The sequence below is a fragment of the Equus caballus genome, chromosome 7, assembly GCF_041296265.1.
Source record: "Equus caballus isolate H_3958 breed thoroughbred chromosome 7, TB-T2T, whole genome shotgun sequence".
In the NCBI taxonomy this organism is placed as follows: Eukaryota; Metazoa; Chordata; class Mammalia; order Perissodactyla; family Equidae; genus Equus; species Equus caballus.
The window spans coordinates 72,845,453-72,863,308 of NC_091690.1; the positions used below are offsets into that span (position 1 = coordinate 72,845,453).

Below are 17,856 nucleotides of genomic sequence, written 5' to 3' on the forward strand. Positions count from 1 at the left end.
CCGCGGCCGAGCCTGGGAGGCCTCTTCTTGAATCAGCCCCTTCCGCGCTCCAAACCAAGAAAGGAGGGGTTGCGCGATGCAAGATAGACTGGAGACTTGGATGCCACTCCGGGTCCTGTCACCGTTGCCGGTGAGAATGGGGCCACCGCTGCCCCTGCCTGGGTCTCGTTTTCCTCCTGGAAATTGGCAGCCAGGGAAGCAGCTCACTTTACCTCGTCGATGAGGCCCTGGCCTGCCCCCAAAAACCCCCACCTGGTTGGTGAGAAAAGGCCCGATGGAAGTGAATCTACAAAGGATGCCCACTTGGTGGGCTCCTGCACATTCCTCAGGTCCCAGCCCAAATCTTCCTCCAGGAGGCCTTTCCTGTCTCCACTCCCTTCCCCACCCCTCTCTGCCTGGATGGTTCGTCCCTCCTTCCAGCAGGACAGGTGACACACTGCTCTCCCTTCTCTACCACCAGCTTTCCTACCCTGCCAGTTCCCAATGCCACCCATCAGGGTGCCCAGCAGGGCAGTGACTAGGGACTCTGGGACACTATTCACATTGTATTCCCAGCTCTGTGAATCGTGCCCCCTACAGTTGTGCGGTATGGTGGGCCAAACTGGAGACAGCAGCCCAGCAGCCTGAATTTCCCACTCAGTACCATTCAGGGGACCCCAGGTGGCCCTCCCAGGACAGCAAGGCTGGAAGATGCAGACAGAAGGGAGGGCCTCGTGCTGGGAGAGAGGCCTGGCTGCCGTCAGGATAATCACAGCCCATGACAGAGGTGGAGGAAGGTAAATAAGTCTGTTGAGGATAGATTGTGGAGGGGGAGTAGAGAATTCTAAACAAACTGAGTCATAGAATCTGAGCCGTGGGGTGAGCGGGGGGGAAGGTCAGTTCCCCAGGGTCCAAGAGATTCCAGGAGGAGAACTGGACACCTGCAGAGGGAGGGGGCCGGGGAAGAGTTTCCATTTCTCTGGGCCATGCCCAGGTTGTGAGGGAAGGGCAGAAAGGACTTAAGGTCACTGGTGTCGGGATCCTAGCCCCAGTCCCCTTGTACAGCAGTGAAGACCTCCAGGCCTGCTGGCGTGATCCCAGGGTCATGACAAATAAAAATGGCAAGTAATAGGATATATTGGAGTATATGAGGAAGCCATTTTGTGTAAACCTAATTCAGCCTGTCCTTGTCTTTCCAAAAGGGCCTGACGGAGGCCAGTGAGCACACATTGTATATCTGCTTTAGAGATTCCCCATGGCAAGAGCAAAGGCCCTTGAGATAAAGGTGCAACTTCCCTCTCCCTCCCAACGTTGGCATTCCCTTAAGGATTAAGCATCTTTCCTTAGGCTAGAAACTGATTGCTGCGCTCACCTGAGACCACCCAGCTCAAGACAATAGACTTGCCTCCTGCTGCTCCCTCCGAGAGAGCAGACCCACCACCTGCTCTGTACATCAAGCGCTGTGCCGATAAGGCAATCTTGTGACTATTGTGGGAGGGACATTTCAATCATATGTGAAACGTCCTGTTTGGGGGTATATAACCACTCTGTGCACCCCACTTCTTTGGTGCCCTTTCTTCCTTCGGGAAGAAAGGCCCTGGGCCATGGTCCTCAGATTTCAGCTCAGAATAAACTCACCCAAATTTTCATTTATAGATTGGTTATGGATTATTTTCGTCGGCAGTCACATATCCCACATCCGAGCCCACAGAGGGTGCCAAGAGAGGATCCATGCTGGGGACCTGGTGAGGGGGCCAGAGCAGCCCAGGATGCCCTCTATTCCTGCAACTATTTTCTTTGTATGAGGACCTTCTATACCTCACTTCCAAGTTCAGGAGTTCGAATAGTGGCATTTCACATGCCACTCAAGAGACTAAATGGGGATCTGCTTTTTGGTCAAGGAGCACCCGCTATTAATCAGACATCCTACAGAGGGTTCAGGCCTATTTCTACTACTAGCTCTCTGTGAGGCTTTGGTTAAATCCCTCCCTCGACTCAGTTTCCCCATCTGATAATTCGGCTGCCACACTTGTTGCCCGAAGGTCATTCTCATTCTCTGTGGGAAGTGATCTGCCTGACCTGGCCGCGTGGTCAGGGTGGGCAGCAGCCACCTGAACAAGGAGAAAAGGTCAGGGATGGAGGGGCTGAGGCCGTCCCTCCTGTGGTTCTGAGGGCTCTAGGTGGCAACTCTGGGCCCTCAGGCTGCAGCTCCACAGAGTCAGGTCTCCTGGAGCCACAGTCTGCCCACATCTCACCCCCACCCCCTCAGGTTGAGAGGGAACCTAATTATTACTTACTGCTGGCTCTGACTCCCGAACCACAGTGAGCTGCAGGTGGGACTCTGCCCAAGAGTCTGGGAGCATCTAGCTGCTACAGTGAGGAGACAGGGAAGGAGGTGTAGAGGCCACAGGAGAGATTTAGGTTGGCTTTTTATGGGGCTTGGAGAACCACAGGCTGAAGAACAAAGGACTCTCAGAATCTCAGGTTTTTAGAACTCCTGGCATCTCAGATGGACCCACAGAATCTTAGCATTACGTCTGAGCTCAGGGACCTCAGAGACCATCTGGTTGAACCTCTCATAGTGCAGCCAGTGAAATGAGCCCAGAGAAGGCCTGCACCTCATGCTAGCTGGCACAGCACAAGGCCCCAGTAAGCTGGGATGAGCTATGATGGTGATCCAGAGGCAGAGGCAGGGGCTCCATGTTCCACTGAGGCCCTGCCTGGGGTGGGGATGCTGCACCACGGGATCAGAGGCAGGGCTTCTGGTGGTTTGCAGGGAATCTGAGCACAGGTCAGTCTCTGGGGTTGTGGACCAGAAGTGGTGGCGCCCTCTGCTGGCTGCACTTGAATTGCAACATGGAAGTCTAAAGCGGGAGGTATGTCCAGGGCTCAAACACCAACGCTCTGTGCTTTGCCAACCCCCAGCTGGCCAAGTTCTACCCCTCGGAAGGTGGGCTGCCCTCCTGTGTTTGTGCCTTAGCTCCAGGGGGAGGGTGGGCTTGATCTAAGGAGTAACTGGAATGAAGAGTCCAGGGTGGGGTTCAGCCTGGGTGGGATGGAGCAGGAGCTGAGCTGGGACTGACTGGGCTTGAGGGCTAGGTTCAGTCCACATTTAGGTCCGGACCCTGGCCTGAGTCTGGAATCCCACTGGGGTTGGGCTTTGGTGTCACACAGATGGCGGTCAACTCCCAGTGCTGCCATTGCCGGGCTGTGTAGCCTTAAGCAAATGACTTTACCTCTCTGAATAAAAGCTCACCCATGCAGGGTGTTGTGAGAATCTGCTGAGACCCCATGTGGGGAGCACCAGCTCCTATAGGCCACTGGGCTTGGGAACCCCCTTCTGTTCCCTCCCTTCCCCCACCTTCCGTGTTTGCCCCGTGTCCTCCCCACAGCTGGCAAGGGCTCTGCCCTTACTTGTCCCCAGAGCCTGTTCGCGGTCCCCCTCCCCAGTTCAGCCCCGCAGTCTACCCCTGACCTGGCTGGGGATGCCCATTCACTTGCCTTTGCCAGGCAGGGCTCTTCATGGGCCATAACGGGCCCAAAATAGCACTTCCCCTTGCCATTTCCTGCAACTTGGCCTGTGGCTTAAGGACAGAAGAGACACTTGGTGTTTGGCAGGCATGCGGAAGCTGTGAAGGGCTTTCGGAGGTCACCTATGTCTAGAGAGGGCAAACACTTGCCTAGGGTCTCACAGTGAGGGAGGTCAGGGCTGAGGCTTGAGTTTAGACCCCTGGGTCCCCCATCCCCTCCCAAGGTGCTGCCCAGGTCTAAGCCAAGGCCTTAGCCCTACTTGCTGCTCCCTTGGCCAAGCCCTCTGGCCATACAGACAAGTGCTGACTCCAATTCCAGGTGTGTGACAGGGTCCCTGGAGATCAGCTAATCGAGCTCTGTGCTTTCTGGGTTCTAAGGCTATTCTCTGAATTTTCTGACCACAGGAAACCTTCCCACCTGGGCTCTCCTCTACACTCACTCCTGGCCTCAATGCTGCCTTGCTGTCTGACCTTAGGTAAGTCCCTGTCCCTCCCTGTGGTTCATCTTCCCCATGAGGTAGATGCCTAGCCAAACCCTGCTCTCTGTCCCTAGCCCAAGGGACCACCTGGAGAATCCTTCTGGAGAAGAGATGGCTTTTGGCCCTGACTCTCTCCCATCCTCTGAGGTCAGGACACTCTGCCCAGGCCTGGTCTGAGGAACACGAGCCAGATACCTCATGAGTGACTGATGTGGCTCTGGCTACTCAGGCTCTGTCTCCTGTCCTCCAGCCACCCCATGTGGCTGCCCTTCCTCCCCTCCATGAGGCAGAGACCTGAGCAGACAGATCGCATGTGAATTCAGGCTCTACAGCTTAGGAGGCAGGTGACCTTGAGGAAGGCATTTCACCTCTCTGAACCTCGGTTTCCTCATCTGAAAAAGAGGATAACGATGGTACCAACCTCCCAGGACTATTGTGAGGATTAAACGAGATGATCCATGCAGCACACCCTCAGTAAACGGGAGCTGGGCTTATTGTTCTCTGACATTCAAGACCCGGAGGTGGATCCCAACTGAATTCTCCAGAATTAAATCAACAAAAGTTTACTGAGCGCCCAGTGTGTGTCAGGCACTGCACGCAGCCTGGGGACGGAGCAAAGAACAAAAGTCCCCCTCATGGAGCTCACATTCCGGCTTCGCTGCCTTCTCTTCTTTCCCCTCTGCTCCAGCTGGGCCTATACCATGGCCCCTCGCTCCAGGCTCCCCCACCCCTCCTGCTTTGGCTCAAGCTGTTTCCTCTTCATGCCAAACCCCAGCCCCACTTCCTCCCACCCCAGTGGCCATGGCCATACCCTTTAAAGAGTGCTTCTCCCCCTCAGCTGGCAAAACTAAGTCCTGATGTCGGGAGCCCGGGTGGTGATTAGCCTTGGAGGGTAGACCGGGAGGGGGCTTATGGGGACCTGCTTTTGGGGTGATGAAATGTTTCTTGATCTGGATGTGTTCACTTTATGAAAATTCATCGGGCTGCACTCTAATGACTGGTGTACTTTTCTGTACAAACGTTGCACGTCAATAAAAAGTTTTCTAAAAAAATACCGACACCTGGGCCCCCCTCTCAGAATTCTGATTGAATTGGCCTGGCATGTGGCCTGGGCTCCTCAGGGCATTCGAATGTGCAGCCGAGGTTGAGGACCACTGCTTTAGAGGAGCCGATCCTTCCAGGAGTCTCCCCTGGGCCTGGGGCCTGACAACCATTCATCCCAGGACCTCCCCACCCACAGCTGACTGGCTCAGGGCTGCGCACCTGTCCATGGCAGCCATGCCTCGGGACGAGGCCCCCGAGGTCACAGTGGGCGGGACCAGGCCCATTCCTACTGAAGCACTTGAGCTGGGAAGACGCTGAGGACCCGCCGTGGGTATATGGTGCTGAAACTACAGTCTGTCCAGGGCCCCGAGACAAAGCGGGCAGAGGCCTTGAGGCAGCAGGAGGTGTGAAGCAGTTAGAACAGCAGCTGTCTGGCGGGGAGGGATGAACCAGGGACTCAAAGTAGAGAGGCCAGGGGTCCTGAGACGGAGCTCCAAGATCTGGGCCTGTGTGCTGACAGCTACTTACTGCCAGTTCACGTCTCCACTAATGAGCCCCCCTTTTATTTCAGGGAAGAACGAATCTCTTCCTTGCAATCCAAAGACCTGTGCCCAGCAAGCAACAGCCTTGTGGGCAAAGGATTATCAGCCCCATTTTACAGATGAGGAAATGGAGACAGGGGATACGGCTCATCCAAAGACACTTAGCTAGTTAGCGACAAAGTCAAGACTTCTGTTCAGCTTCAAGGCCTGTGCTCCTTCTAATGCTCTGTTTCATCATAAATTCCACAAGAACATTGCTTTCTATTTGGAAATCTATGTTTAATAGAATCCCCTCCTCCCCAGGTCTTCCCAGTAAAGCGATGCTGCAGGGAGATGTGCCATGCATGTCGTACGGCACGGAGGGCCCAGCAGACCACCGATAAGTGTGCATGCCAGTTTGCCTGCACTCCTCTTTAGCAAGGGCTTTTTGTGAAGTCTCAATCATTCGTGTTGGAAAACGTATACACGTATGTTCAGCAGAGCTGAGGCATGATCCGCCCTTTGCTAGAAGTCATCGTCTTGAGTCCTGCAGGTGGACCCCGGTGGGAAGGGCTGTCTGCCCAGCGAAGCATGGCCTCAAGTTGCTGACCTTTGCCTTCCGTGTCTGACTTAATGACACACCTCTTTGGACCCAAAATCAGACAGACTTGGGTTCTACCCCTGCTCCCCTCGGCCTTTCGGGTTCCCCAGCCTCGATGGCGTTTTGCTGGAGAGAGAGCACTCTCACGGAGGAGCCGTGGGCAGGCTCACCAGTTGCCCGGTTTTCCACTTGCAGTACGTGTCAGCTTCCGATTCCCCAGCCCCATCACAGACCCACTGACCCAGAAGCTGAGGGGAGCCTGGGAATGTGTGTTTCTATGGCTATAAATTTATGTCTTATGCTTTATATTTCCACGTGCTCTCCAAGGGATTCTAACCGAGGCCTTGGTTACAAAGCAGTGGATCTGCAGAACCCCTTGTTTTCCTGATGAGGAAACTGCAGCCCAGACAAGGGCGATGACCCGCGCAAGATAACTCAGCAAGTCAGAGGCAGCCTTGCCATCCCAGCGCCCTTCTGGGGCTCTCAGCCCTCCCTTCTGCCCAAGTAAGTGGGTGTCAGGAGGCCCATGCGGCTGGGGAGCCCTGAGGTCACTGGCAGGATGCCACTGCGGCCGCGGATGGGAGGAGTCATTTGGTATTTCTATTTATTGACTCTTTAAACTTCATCATCCAGGGAAAGTTAATACATGACTGTTTGGTAGCAAGAGAAACATAATCTAAGACCACAATGACCCACCCACCCCAAACAAAAACAGAACCAAACAAATCCCATCTGAAACCAGACCTTTGGAGCTGTAGCTGAAGCAGCGAGGGGGCTGGGGGGCAGACTGGCCCCTGAAGTCCAGGGGGCAGGGGAGAGGCTGCCCTCAAGTGGTTCCCAGTTGAAGAGGCCATGTCCAGCCCCTCAGCTTTGGGCATCCTTCCTGGAGGGGCTGCCCCTGGCAGGAGGGGTATGAAGAGAGGGATTCAGTGGTCAGAGTGAGGGGGCTGCTAGGTCCACCCTCTCAAGGCGACCATATGTGCCAGTGCATGAGACACAGGGGCTGGTGGCTAGGGGGCAACTTTGAGGAGAGCGAGGGCCCTTTTCCCTGCTCAGGCCCGGAGAGAGCCCTGTCCAAGGCCCCATCAGTGTTCCCAAACTCGGACACCACTAAAGGCACTGCCAACAAGCCAGGAAAGGCCAACGCCTGGGGAGGCCCTCCAGATGGGAGTCACACCCCCCAGTCATCATCTTGTTCTGGATGACTGACTGAGGGGACTTGGTCCTTGGCTCTGGATACTGGAGGGCAGCCCGATCACGACAAGGCCATGGAAAGTGTATGTTGGGAGGCGGTGTTGTGGTGCCCTGAACATGCAGAGTGTGTGTGTATGTGTGTGCGTGCGTGTGCGCATGTATGTAATGGGGGAATGGTCCCTCCAGGAAGGCTTGGTTAGGGTCCCAGGGCAGGAATAGGGTGTTTGTCCTTCTGTCATTTCCTCACATCACCCCCTGCCTCAGGTCATTGCATAAATAAGTGCTTGGGAAGGGACACATCTAAAAAGGAACATAAATACTGTACACGGGAAAGGATTCTGTCCCCCAGCCCTCCCACTGCCCCCAGAAAACCCTCCAAATATTGCACATGGCCCCCCCCAGCCCTGTAGGGTCCAGGCCCGGCCGTGTCTTTGGTTGAAGCTCCAGGGGCAGAAGACCTGGGCAGCCCGCATGCCCCCCACCCCACCCCCATCATGACTGGGCGCACCCAAGCAGCCAGAGGGTCGGGAAAGGCCTTGGCCCACTGGCCAGCAGGTGTTCCATCAGGAATGCTTCTGCGAGGATGGGAGGGAGCCCATGCAGGCACAGGGGTGCCCCTGGGCAGACACTCCTGGTCAGAGTCTGCGTGTGGACTAGGGAGAGGCAAGCAGGCTGAGGGCAGGCGGGCGGGTGAGTCCTGGGCCCTAGCGGACAGGGTCACACCCTCCATAGGAGGAGGTGGTTTGTGCTGTCATCTCGGCCCACGGTCTCGCTGCTGCCGCCACCCCCACTGCTGAGTCGGAAGTCCTCATAGCCATCACCTCCACTGATAACCAGCATTTTAGGCCTGGCTGAGGCGGGTCCTCGGTGCCGAGGGGAGTCCCGGTGCTCAAGTGATGGCAGCCTCTCGGGGACTGGGGGACAGAGGGGAGGATCCATTAGCCCGGGGGGTGACTAGTGGCCACACTGTCCTGTACCCCAGAAGACAGGAAGAAAGACATGCCCGCTTCCTGTGGGAGATCCCACTTCCTGTTAGCCAAGAACTTCCTATTTGCAAAGAAATGACCACTTCCTGGCAGTCAGACCACTTCTTACCTCCCGTCCATACTTTCTAGTCAGGAGTGACACATCCTCCCAGGGCCACACCATTTCTCTCTCTCTTGATTACTGCACACACACTGTCCTCCTCATACTCATTTCCTGCTTCCAACAGCCCTTTCCCAGGTAAGTAGCTTAAGTCTTCTGCGGACCCAGACAGCTCCTGACGGAGGCCTCCCTACTTCCCGATTCCCACAGCCAGCTCCTCTTGGGAATATGGTTTCCTGCCCTGCCAAAGCAAGACTGCTAATAGCGACCTCCTTGATGCACATCGCTGCCTAATTATGTTTCACTTTCTAATTCTCACAGTCCATTTCCTGTCCCATCTGCCATTCTATGTTCTGCTCTCTGGTGCTATTTCTAATTCCTGCACTGCACATTGCTTACTTGACTCCACTTCCTGCCCTGTACATCATTTCTAGTCCTGTTTTATTACCTGTTGTACATATCCCCTCCTGTGCCATGTTCTAATTCATAGCTTATAGTTCACTTCCTGTCTCCCATGACACTTCTCTGGACAGAACTTTACACACACACACACACACACCCCCCACCCCCCCACCCCCCCCCCCCCGTATCTTAGTAGATTTCATTTTGGGGTTTCCATAGCCTACTTCCTGTACCATATGCCACTTTCACCTCTGTATCACACTTTTCCTCCCTCGTAAACCTCTTCTGGCAGGATAGTGGGAGCCCTGAACCAAGAGTCCAGGATCCCTGGGTTGGGGCAGGATGTGCAGACCCACCTGTGTCTGGGGGAGGTGGTGGGGTTGGGCAGAGCAGGTTGAAGCCATCTGGCAGCTGGACTGCAGCCAAGAAGCGGACGTGGCCAGTGTGTCCCTGGCCTAGGCCAGCAGGGCTGAGGGGCGCCCGTGGGCAGCTGACAGTGCTGGGCGAGGTGGGCATGGTGAGCACGACGCCGGCACTGGTGCCCACCCACAGCAGCTCTTCACACACCAGCAGCGCTGTGATCCTCAGGCACGCGGCCTTGTGCTGCCGGATGATGGCGTCTGAGCCTGGGGCGGGAGACAGACCAGAGCTGGGGCCGAATCCTGGCGCTGGCTCAGCCTCCTCAAGGATGGGGCAGAAAGGCTTCAAGGGAGGGCACAGTGGTAGACTGAGGTCAGTACCTGCCAGCATCCTGTGCACGGGAGGTGTGACGTCTACCTCTGCCAGCTGCTCAAAGGTGTCTGGATGGTAGAGACACACGTGGGCACTACCTTTCAGTGTCACCCACACGCCCAGACTGGAGTCCACCATGCAGGCCACACTGCGGCTGGAATCCTGCCCCACGTAGAACGTGTGCTGGTGGGGGACGGGGCAAGAAGAGAGCAGACGGGTGACTGCCAGGCCTGCCTTGTGCTTCATCGGTGCCCATCCCTCCCTTTTACAACTCACACCAAACCTCTCCAGAAAGCCCACCTGGACTGACAGCAAAGGCAGCCTTGTTCCTTGGTCTAGATGATTAATCTTTCAAAGTGTGGTTTCACTGGAGCCTCCCCACTTAATCTTCAGAAATTAAAATGAATAGGTGCACTTTCCCCATGAAACTTGAGTGACTTAATGATAGGAGAATTCCAAAGATTGAAGGGTTTTAAGACCAATCATTGGCCTCTCCCTGGACAGATGTGTGCTTTTTTATGGCCCCCACAGTCTCATCTTCCTCTCCCATGGGGCTGGCTCACCCAAAAGTCAGGAATTCTGACCCCTTACTATCCCCCTCCTGCCCCACTACCTCCAGCTGCAGTGTGTCAGGGCTCAGGACAAGGACTCGGTTCTGGCAGCCACACCATAGCCGCCCACCCACAGACACCATCTTGGTGATGGGGCTCCCCTGAGCACCCAGGGTCACCGATTTGAAGTTCTGGGGGTCCCAGAAACGGCCTGGAGTGGGAGTGGGGTAAAGAAAATAATGCAAATTCAGTCCAGTATTGCATTTGAGCCTCACCCTCCCCTGAAGTGAGATGCAAACAACCCCACTTATAAACAAGGACATGAAGGCCCAGAGAGGGCCTGGGAGTTGCCCAAAGCCACATTTCTAGACTCGTGTCCTCAAGGCCCAGCTTTGCTCAGGAGAGAGCTCCACTATCAGCAAGGGGCTCCTGGGGCTGGGGGAGGGCTGGCCACTCACCTGCTTCTCTTTGGTAGACCACAAGTTCTCCATTGGCTAGAGATACAAACACCTGGTTATCCAGATACCTAGGCAGGCAAGAAATGGAGCCAGAGGTTAGAGATTTCAGGAGGCCAAAGCAGGTCACCTGGGTCAAGAGAATCACAGACAGAATGGCCATGGTTCCCGAGAGACCACCTCTCCAGGTAGGGGGAGCATGAGTCCAGGAAGGGGTAGTGACTTGCCCGAGGCACGGCGAGCCTAGGACCAGGCCTCTGGCCTCCAGCCTCCACAGAAAGGAGGAGGCCAGTAGAGCAGGGAACCTGGATGAACAGAAGGAGGCCTGCATATGTGGCTGAGAAGGGTCTGGACTAGTAGGGCCACCTGGGGTGCTTACAGGATGCAGGTCACGGAGGCTGCATGCTGGAGCTTCATGCTGTTCCTGCGATCACGGATGCTGTCCGAGGACTGGTACACGTGGACGCTGTGGATCGGGGGTGTGCACCTGTGACAAATGCTTGGGCACCCCAGTCCCTGGGGTCATCCCTCCACCTCTTGCCCTCCACCACCATCTCCTCCACGCCAGGCGCCTGCCCAAGGTCCCACAGCCTCCCTGTGGGCTTCAGACATACAGGCAGTTCTGGCTAGCAGGACCCCTGGGGTCTGACCCAAAGCCCGCCTGCTTCCGCTCCAAGACACCACACAATCTCCAAAGCAGGGAGCTCAGAGTTCTGGCACTCTGACCCCAGCCACTCCCTGGCCCTACCAGCCGTCCTCAGTGCCCAGCCAAACGGAGCTCTGGTAGGCCTCAGGGTCAACGCTCAGCAGGTCCTCAAGGCTGCCCCGGGTGAAGGAGCCACGGCTAGAGCGGCGAAGGGCTCTCCCATCCATTGGGCTGGTGCCACAGGGACCGCCAGGCCCAAAGGAGCCAGACAGTGGCAGGAAGCCAGGCTCCTGCTCCTCCTCTGAGCTGGTGGTCTCCGCCGTGGCCTCCTTGGAGCTCGGGGTCTCTTCATCTGAGGGAGACAAAGGTCTCTATTTCTGTGCCCCTCTGCCAGGCCTGAGATCTGATTATCTTTCTAGGCCTCAGACTCCCCTCAGTGCATCCCTCCTGGCCATGTCCCACCTGAAGGCTTTCCACAGCTGCGCTCCACTCTGCATCAGCTCAGCCTTGTCACCTTGTTTACTGACAACTTAGTGCTACAGGCTTTAGTCCTGGCCTGGCCCCCTCCAATCCACCGCCATACCACAGAGGAGCCAACCACTCCGCCTCCTACTCCCTCTTCCTTGACTGGGCAGTCCAGGGACTTTGGGATCCAGTCTGATGGTCCCACTGCCCTTTGGGTCCTCAGTGTCACAGCCCCTGCCTGCCTTGCCAGTCCCCACTGCTGTGTGTGTTAACATCCTGAGACTTGATTCCATGCCTTTGCCTACACTGGTCCTCCTCACGCATCAGTACCTACTGGGCTGCCCCCACCTCTGAGCAGTCCACCATGCCTGACAGCCCCAAGTTAGGCACTCACTCCCAAAGCTGGAGGAGATGGTGGACCGGCTGGCCTGGCTCTGCAGGGTCCCCGAGGGGCTGGGCGAAGACTCATCGTCCGAGTCGCTGTCAAAGGGCACCAATTCCGGACGGGGGTCACCCTCGGCGGGACCAGGCGCCATCTCCAGGCCGGAGCCCGCAATGGAGATATGCAGGCAGGGCTGGGGCCCCGGCTCTGCCAGCGTTGCCGCTTCCTCGTCGGCAGCCTCGACGTCCAGTTCCGGCCCGGTAGGCTCGGGTGCCGTCTCCTGGGGGCTCCTCAGCGACGGAGGCCGCTCCCTGGGAGTGGAAAGGGTCAGGGTGAGAGCCTCTAGGAGCCAAGGCTCCGCCCCACTCGCCGGCACGCCCACCAAGCCCCGCCCACATCCACCTCGCTCCACCCTCAAGCAGTTTAGGGCGGCCTCAGCGTGTGCAGCCCGCGGAGACTCAGTGGCGCGCTCGGGCCTCACCGGTGGCAGCGGCGCTGCAGGCCGGGCACCGCCCCGATGCAGAGGATGCGGGCGGAGCAGACAGCGATGCAGGCCTCCACGTCGGGCTCGGCGCGCAGGCTCAGCAGGCACACCTGGCCCACGTAGCCATCGCTGTTGCACACCCACACCTCCGGTGTGGGCTCGGGGCAGCTACTCAGGGTCGGAGCCGCGCACGAGAACTGCGGAGGGCGCCAGTGGACAGGGGAAGGTCAACGGAGGATTTGCTGCCAGCTCCCCAGTACTCTCCAGGCCCAGCGGCAGAATGGAGGGAGGGAGGCAGGCCTGCATGGGTGTGTATGGATCCCCAATACACCCCTCTGCAAAAGTGTATACATAACACACAGCACACATGACACTCTTTACATATCAGAAGCATGCATACCTGTGATATAGGTATCATTCATTCATGCATGTAAACATACATACACCCTGAACACGATTATGTGTATATATATGGAACAAATGTGAAAATGGTAACGTTTGTCCGTATGTATGCAGCTTCAAGACATAAATTAGACACCTTCCATCAAGCGTACATCCTTTGTTCACGTGCACAGATACAGACATGCGTGAATATACCCATATGCATGTGACACATATGCAGCGTCCATGTGCATGTGCAGAGAGCTGCACATTCGAAGACACAGGGAGCAACTGCAATGTTCAAGACATGTACATAATGTTGTACACAAAACAAAAACACATGAATACTTGTGGCTTTGAATATGTGCACCCACATGACCCAGGCGCACACACCTGCATGCCACTGCGTGTTTTCATGATGGGGATGGCCTTCAGGAACTCAGGGTCTAGACAGCTTTTGCTGGATGCTGTAATGGAGATGGACAGACACACACTGCTTAGCATCCACCTCACCCTGGTCCTGACCTTGCCCACTTCTCTTCCTTCCCTGCCCCTTAGGGCCTCTTGTGGGAGAATGAGGTGGCTGTAGGTTACGCTCTGTTTGTCCCTGGGCTCAATTTTCCCATCTGTACAATGCGGGAGGTAGACCCAGAAGTCTCGAGGGATCTTCTAAGCCATGGACCCTGATCAACAACTTTCCCTGATCCAGGCCTGCTCAGAATGTGTGCGTGGGTGGGGGAGTCCTGGCCATCTGCTCCCACGATGGTGCAAATGGTGCCCTTGACCTAAGATGACCTTATCCATGGAATCCCCTCCCTGCCAGGGAGGCCCTGGGGAAGTCCTCTGTTTCACTGAAGAAGTCTTAGTCCACCTCCCACCAGCAAGGACTGGAGCACAGGCTACGGCAGTCCAGGCATTTCTGGCGCCTGATATCTCAGACAGCCTCAAGGTGCTGCCCACCGTCCACTGCCTGGCGGTTCTGGGAGGTAGGAGTCTGGCTTACCCAGCTTCCTCTTGGCCTCATCAAAGGCCTGCTCAAAGCCAAGGCGGGCATCCGGGTGGGGGAACTCGAAGATGAAGGAGTCAGTGCCCTCGGGCCTTGTGGTGCACAGCTCCAGCTTGGTAGGGGGGAAGGAAAGCGCATAGCACAGCGCCTGCTTCTCTGACAGGTCCCGGTGCATGGCCGCCGAGAGGTCCCGCAGCGCGTCGTCCAGGCTCTGTGGGGAGGAGGGCCCAGGCCTCAGGCCCTAACATCTCCCCACGGCCTGCTCCTGCCCTGGGGATGCAGTGTGGGGACCTGCCTCTCCCCTCAGACAGAACATGGGACTTTCTCCCCCTTTAGGCCAGGAGGGAGCCTGGATTCCCCCCACAGACAAGATGGGCCCTCTCCCCTCCTTCAGCTGGGGATGGAGCTGTCTCCACCCTCAGGCCTGGAACACATTACTTCTCTCAGATGGGATGAAGCTGTATTCTCCCCCTCAGATAAGTGACAGGGATGTTCCTTTCCCTTCGACAAATGATAAGGCTATTATTTCTCCCTCAGATAGGGTCAGGGAACCCCTACACCCACGCCCCGTGGTTCAGGCAGAGGGTGCAGACCTGGTGGGGGAAGCCAAGACTCTCAGAGAGCTTGCTCATTTGGCCCAGGGTGGTCAGGTCCTCGTCTAGGCGGCTGATGGCCTTCTGGATGTTCTCCCGATTCGTGGCTTGGGACGCTCCTAGTGGGGATAGAGGAAGGCCATGGACAGACAAGGTCAAGCCTGGACAGACACTCCTCCCCCCAGCACACAACCTGCAGCTGGACATGGGAAGTGTCCTGACAAACCGAGAGCTCGTAAACCCCAAGTCCCCAGGAACAAAGTTAAGAGGCAGCTCGCAGAGAAACCCCAGGCCCGAGAGTGGGGGCCTGGGCCTGAATCAGAGCTACCTGGCACAGGGTGTGGGGCCCCTGGAGAAATCCCTGGAAGAGCACAAAGAATAAACAGCAGACGGCTCTGCACGTTATGCAGGCTCCAGCTGACACTGGCCTGCTGCGGTGGTGCAGCCTCCCACGGGGGAGTCGGCTGGGCAGGGAGAGCCTCAGGCAGGCAAATCTGCTGACCAAGGGACTGAATTCCCCCACAATGGAGGAAGCAATGAGCTGACGCCCTGGATTTCTGTGGTCCTATCCCATACCTGACCACTGCCAAGTAGCTGGCCCTGCAGGCCAGCTCAGCATCCCACACATCCCGCGCTGCCTGGCTGGGGGTGTACGCTCTGGACTCCAAATGGGCAGAGTAAGTAGCAGTGGAGTGTACAGACACGCCAGGGCTGGGGATATCTCCCACTCCTCTGAGGGCAACTGTCCCCCCGCCAACCCTCACCACCTGGGCAGCCACATTTTCTTCCGTATGACCCAGCCCCACTCCTGGCCGGAGCTGATTAGACCAGGACTGGACACTTGAATTAAAGGCAGACATTTTATCAGCGAGCCTGTTCTCTAGTGAGAAGAGATGAACTGGGCCAATAATCAGCTTGTGTTCCTACATAGGGGCCCTTGTGGGGCTGGCCTGGTTACCTAGGGGCTGAGCTAGCCTCTTCCTTACCCTGGGACCACCCCAGGTGAGCTTGAGGTCACAGTATCGGCCTGAACTGCCTGCCGGCCCAGAGGTGCCCACACCTCCATCCCAGACCAACCTCCCCACTCAGGAAGGTGGACTGTGAATCCTGGAACAGCTAGGGCCGCAAGCTGAGGGGGAAAGGCCACAATGCAGAAAAGGCCACGATGGATCACAGGAGTTACAAGGAGGCAGAGAAAGCTGAGAGCAGGGAGGAGAACCGGCCGACGCACAGTGAGAGAGAGACTGAGACAGAGAGGAGCAGGAGGACCGGCTTCTTAAAGCCGCCTCAGCTCCTGACAGTCTCAGCCCCACACGGCACGGATCTTTCCAACCAGCCTTTTGCTAGACTGACTTGAGGGAGTCTCTATTCTCTGTGCACAAAACCACTGGTCCAGAACAGTGCACCATCATCTAATATGAGGCGCTTAAGTGAGTTTGTGCAGTGAATCAGTGGTTAATTACAGGTATGTCTGCGCTCCCTGAACCACCCCAGCGCAGCCCACCTGCCAGCCTACGTTAGGTCTCTGCCCAGTCAGAAGGTGATCTGCACGGACAGGTCCTGGTCTGGCTCTGTGGATGCCAACTAGAGCCCGCATGCCAACCTCCTTATACTGGATGGGAAAGTGAGGCCCCGAAGCAGAAAAGCAGATGGATGGGCAGCCAGCCTGGCCACAGCTCAAACCTCCAGAAGGGCTTCTCAGAGGAAGACCCCCAACACCCAGAACCCCCGGGCAGGCCTGAGCCAGCCCCACCTTTGATGATGTCTGCATCTTCCAGCGGCAGCTTCCACAGCAGCTTGTACTTGCTGGCCGTGTCGATGACGCTGGCTGCTGTATATCTGTGGGGAGCCAAGGGGGTGCTCTGGCCAGGGCAGGGGAGTGGGGCCTAGGGTGGGACAACTGTTCCCCACTGCCCAAGCCCCCCAGCCCTGCCCCGGCCACTCACAGGCTCATGGAGCTGCGCCGCAGGGAGCCTGACTTCCGCTTCAGGGTGGTGCAGACGATGAGGTCCGTGAACAGGAAGAGGGACCGGTCCTTCTTGCCACCAATTGCCTTCTGTGGGGCCAGAGGTAGGATTCAGGCCCAGAGGCCCATCTTCCTGCCCACAGTGCCCAAGGGGACAGCCAGGCCCAGGAAAGGGTGAGGGCTCTTCCCTAACTGCCCAGAGGCAGAGGCAAAGTTGGGACTTGACCCAGGGCTCCCGCTGGAGTGGAAGAGCAGGGAGAACCGAGGGCAGCAGGTATGAACAGAAGTGTGAACAAAGTAGGGGGTAGGGACAGGTGGGCAGACAACAGGACACTTCATACCACTTCAATGACCATCTCCTGCCTCAGGAACCGCCGCAGAGGGGCCTGGAGCTGTGGGGCAGGAGGGACAAAGCGTCTTGAGGACTAATCCCCATCCCCTTCCCCGACCCTGGTGACCCCTTGGCCCCACTCCATGGGCCAGGCCAGTGGAAGCAACGTCCCATCCACCCTCCCGACGCTGTACCATCAGGCAATGGACACACCGCCAGAGACAGACATGGAAGAGGACAGGGATGTAGATAGAGACAGGTGGAGATGCTGGCAGACACAGATGCAAACACGCTGCAGACACCGCTGTGGATGTGGACACGGCCACGATTCCAGGTGACCACAGATGTGGACACAGGTGTGAGTGGGGCAGGGTGGGGTGGCACGCACATCCTCCATGCCCTCGATGTGGGACTCAATCTCCTGCAGCACGCGCGCGTGCCGCTCTGCCTCCTCGGCGCTCCGCACGCCCTTGTTGATGCGCTCAGCCACCTGTTTGATGTTCCGCTGCGCGTCCAGCAGGAGGGGGTGGTCCGGGTGGTCCTCAGGCGTGTGCTTCAGGAGGTCCTGGGGTGGGAATGGGGACCAGACCTGCCTACTTAGCTGCCCCTTCCAGGTCCTCGGGCCCCACACTGAATGCTGGAGATGCGGGACTACGGGTCAACACCAGAGAGGACTTCCTTTCCTACCTGACCTCTGGGGACCCTCATGCCGGGCTCGACCAGGCAGGGGACTGAGCCCCCTGCATCCCCGCATGCCCCCAGGCCTTGCCCACCTGCCCACCCAGGCCCAGGCCCACCTTCACCAGAAGCTCATAGCGTGGGATCCGCTGCACGGGCTTGATCATGAGGTCAGAGAGTGCCTGCTTCTCTTTGTTCTCACGCATGCTTTGCTGAAACCCAAAACAGGGTGGACGGGTACCCAGGTGAGGAATGACACGCAAAGAAAGGCAGGTCCAAGGATGGACCCCCAGCAAGCCCCTCCAGCTCAGGCCAAGGGCAGAGGCTGGCCCACAGGCTAGGGCTGTAGT

At 57.2% G+C, this 17,856-nt stretch overlaps 1 protein-coding gene and 1 long non-coding RNA gene across 2 annotated transcripts in view; one reads left to right on the forward strand and one right to left on the reverse strand.

The window, feature by feature from the left end:
* The first annotated feature begins 1 nt into the window (after position 1).
* LOC111774341 (uncharacterized) lies at positions 2–5,735 on the forward strand. The gene is made up of 3 exons (XR_011441069.1): positions 2–130; positions 3,915–3,985; positions 5,604–5,735. It is a non-coding gene; the product is annotated as an uncharacterized lncRNA (long non-coding RNA).
* A 1,006-nt stretch (positions 5,736–6,741) lies between these two features.
* ARHGEF17 (Rho guanine nucleotide exchange factor 17) overlaps positions 6,742–17,856 on the reverse strand; it is a 57,401-nt gene continuing 46,286 nt past the window's right edge. The window contains exons 5-21 of the mRNA XM_023645767.2: positions 17,626–17,718; positions 17,217–17,393; positions 16,839–16,889; positions 16,478–16,587; positions 16,285–16,370; positions 14,532–14,650; positions 13,936–14,149; positions 13,326–13,399; positions 12,549–12,748; positions 12,080–12,378; positions 11,323–11,572; positions 10,954–11,040; positions 10,578–10,645; positions 10,182–10,330; positions 9,577–9,751; positions 9,193–9,462; positions 6,742–8,262 (exon numbers count right to left, since the gene is read on the reverse strand). Coding sequence (XP_023501535.1) covers positions 8,066–8,262; positions 9,193–9,462; positions 9,577–9,751; positions 10,182–10,330; positions 10,578–10,645; positions 10,954–11,040; positions 11,323–11,572; positions 12,080–12,378; positions 12,549–12,748; positions 13,326–13,399; positions 13,936–14,149; positions 14,532–14,650; positions 16,285–16,370; positions 16,478–16,587; positions 16,839–16,889; positions 17,217–17,393; positions 17,626–17,718 — 2,619 coding nt within the window. The 3' untranslated portion in view covers positions 6,742–8,065. The remainder of the gene's footprint in view (positions 8,263–9,192; positions 9,463–9,576; positions 9,752–10,181; positions 10,331–10,577; positions 10,646–10,953; positions 11,041–11,322; positions 11,573–12,079; positions 12,379–12,548; positions 12,749–13,325; positions 13,400–13,935; positions 14,150–14,531; positions 14,651–16,284; positions 16,371–16,477; positions 16,588–16,838; positions 16,890–17,216; positions 17,394–17,625; positions 17,719–17,856) is intronic.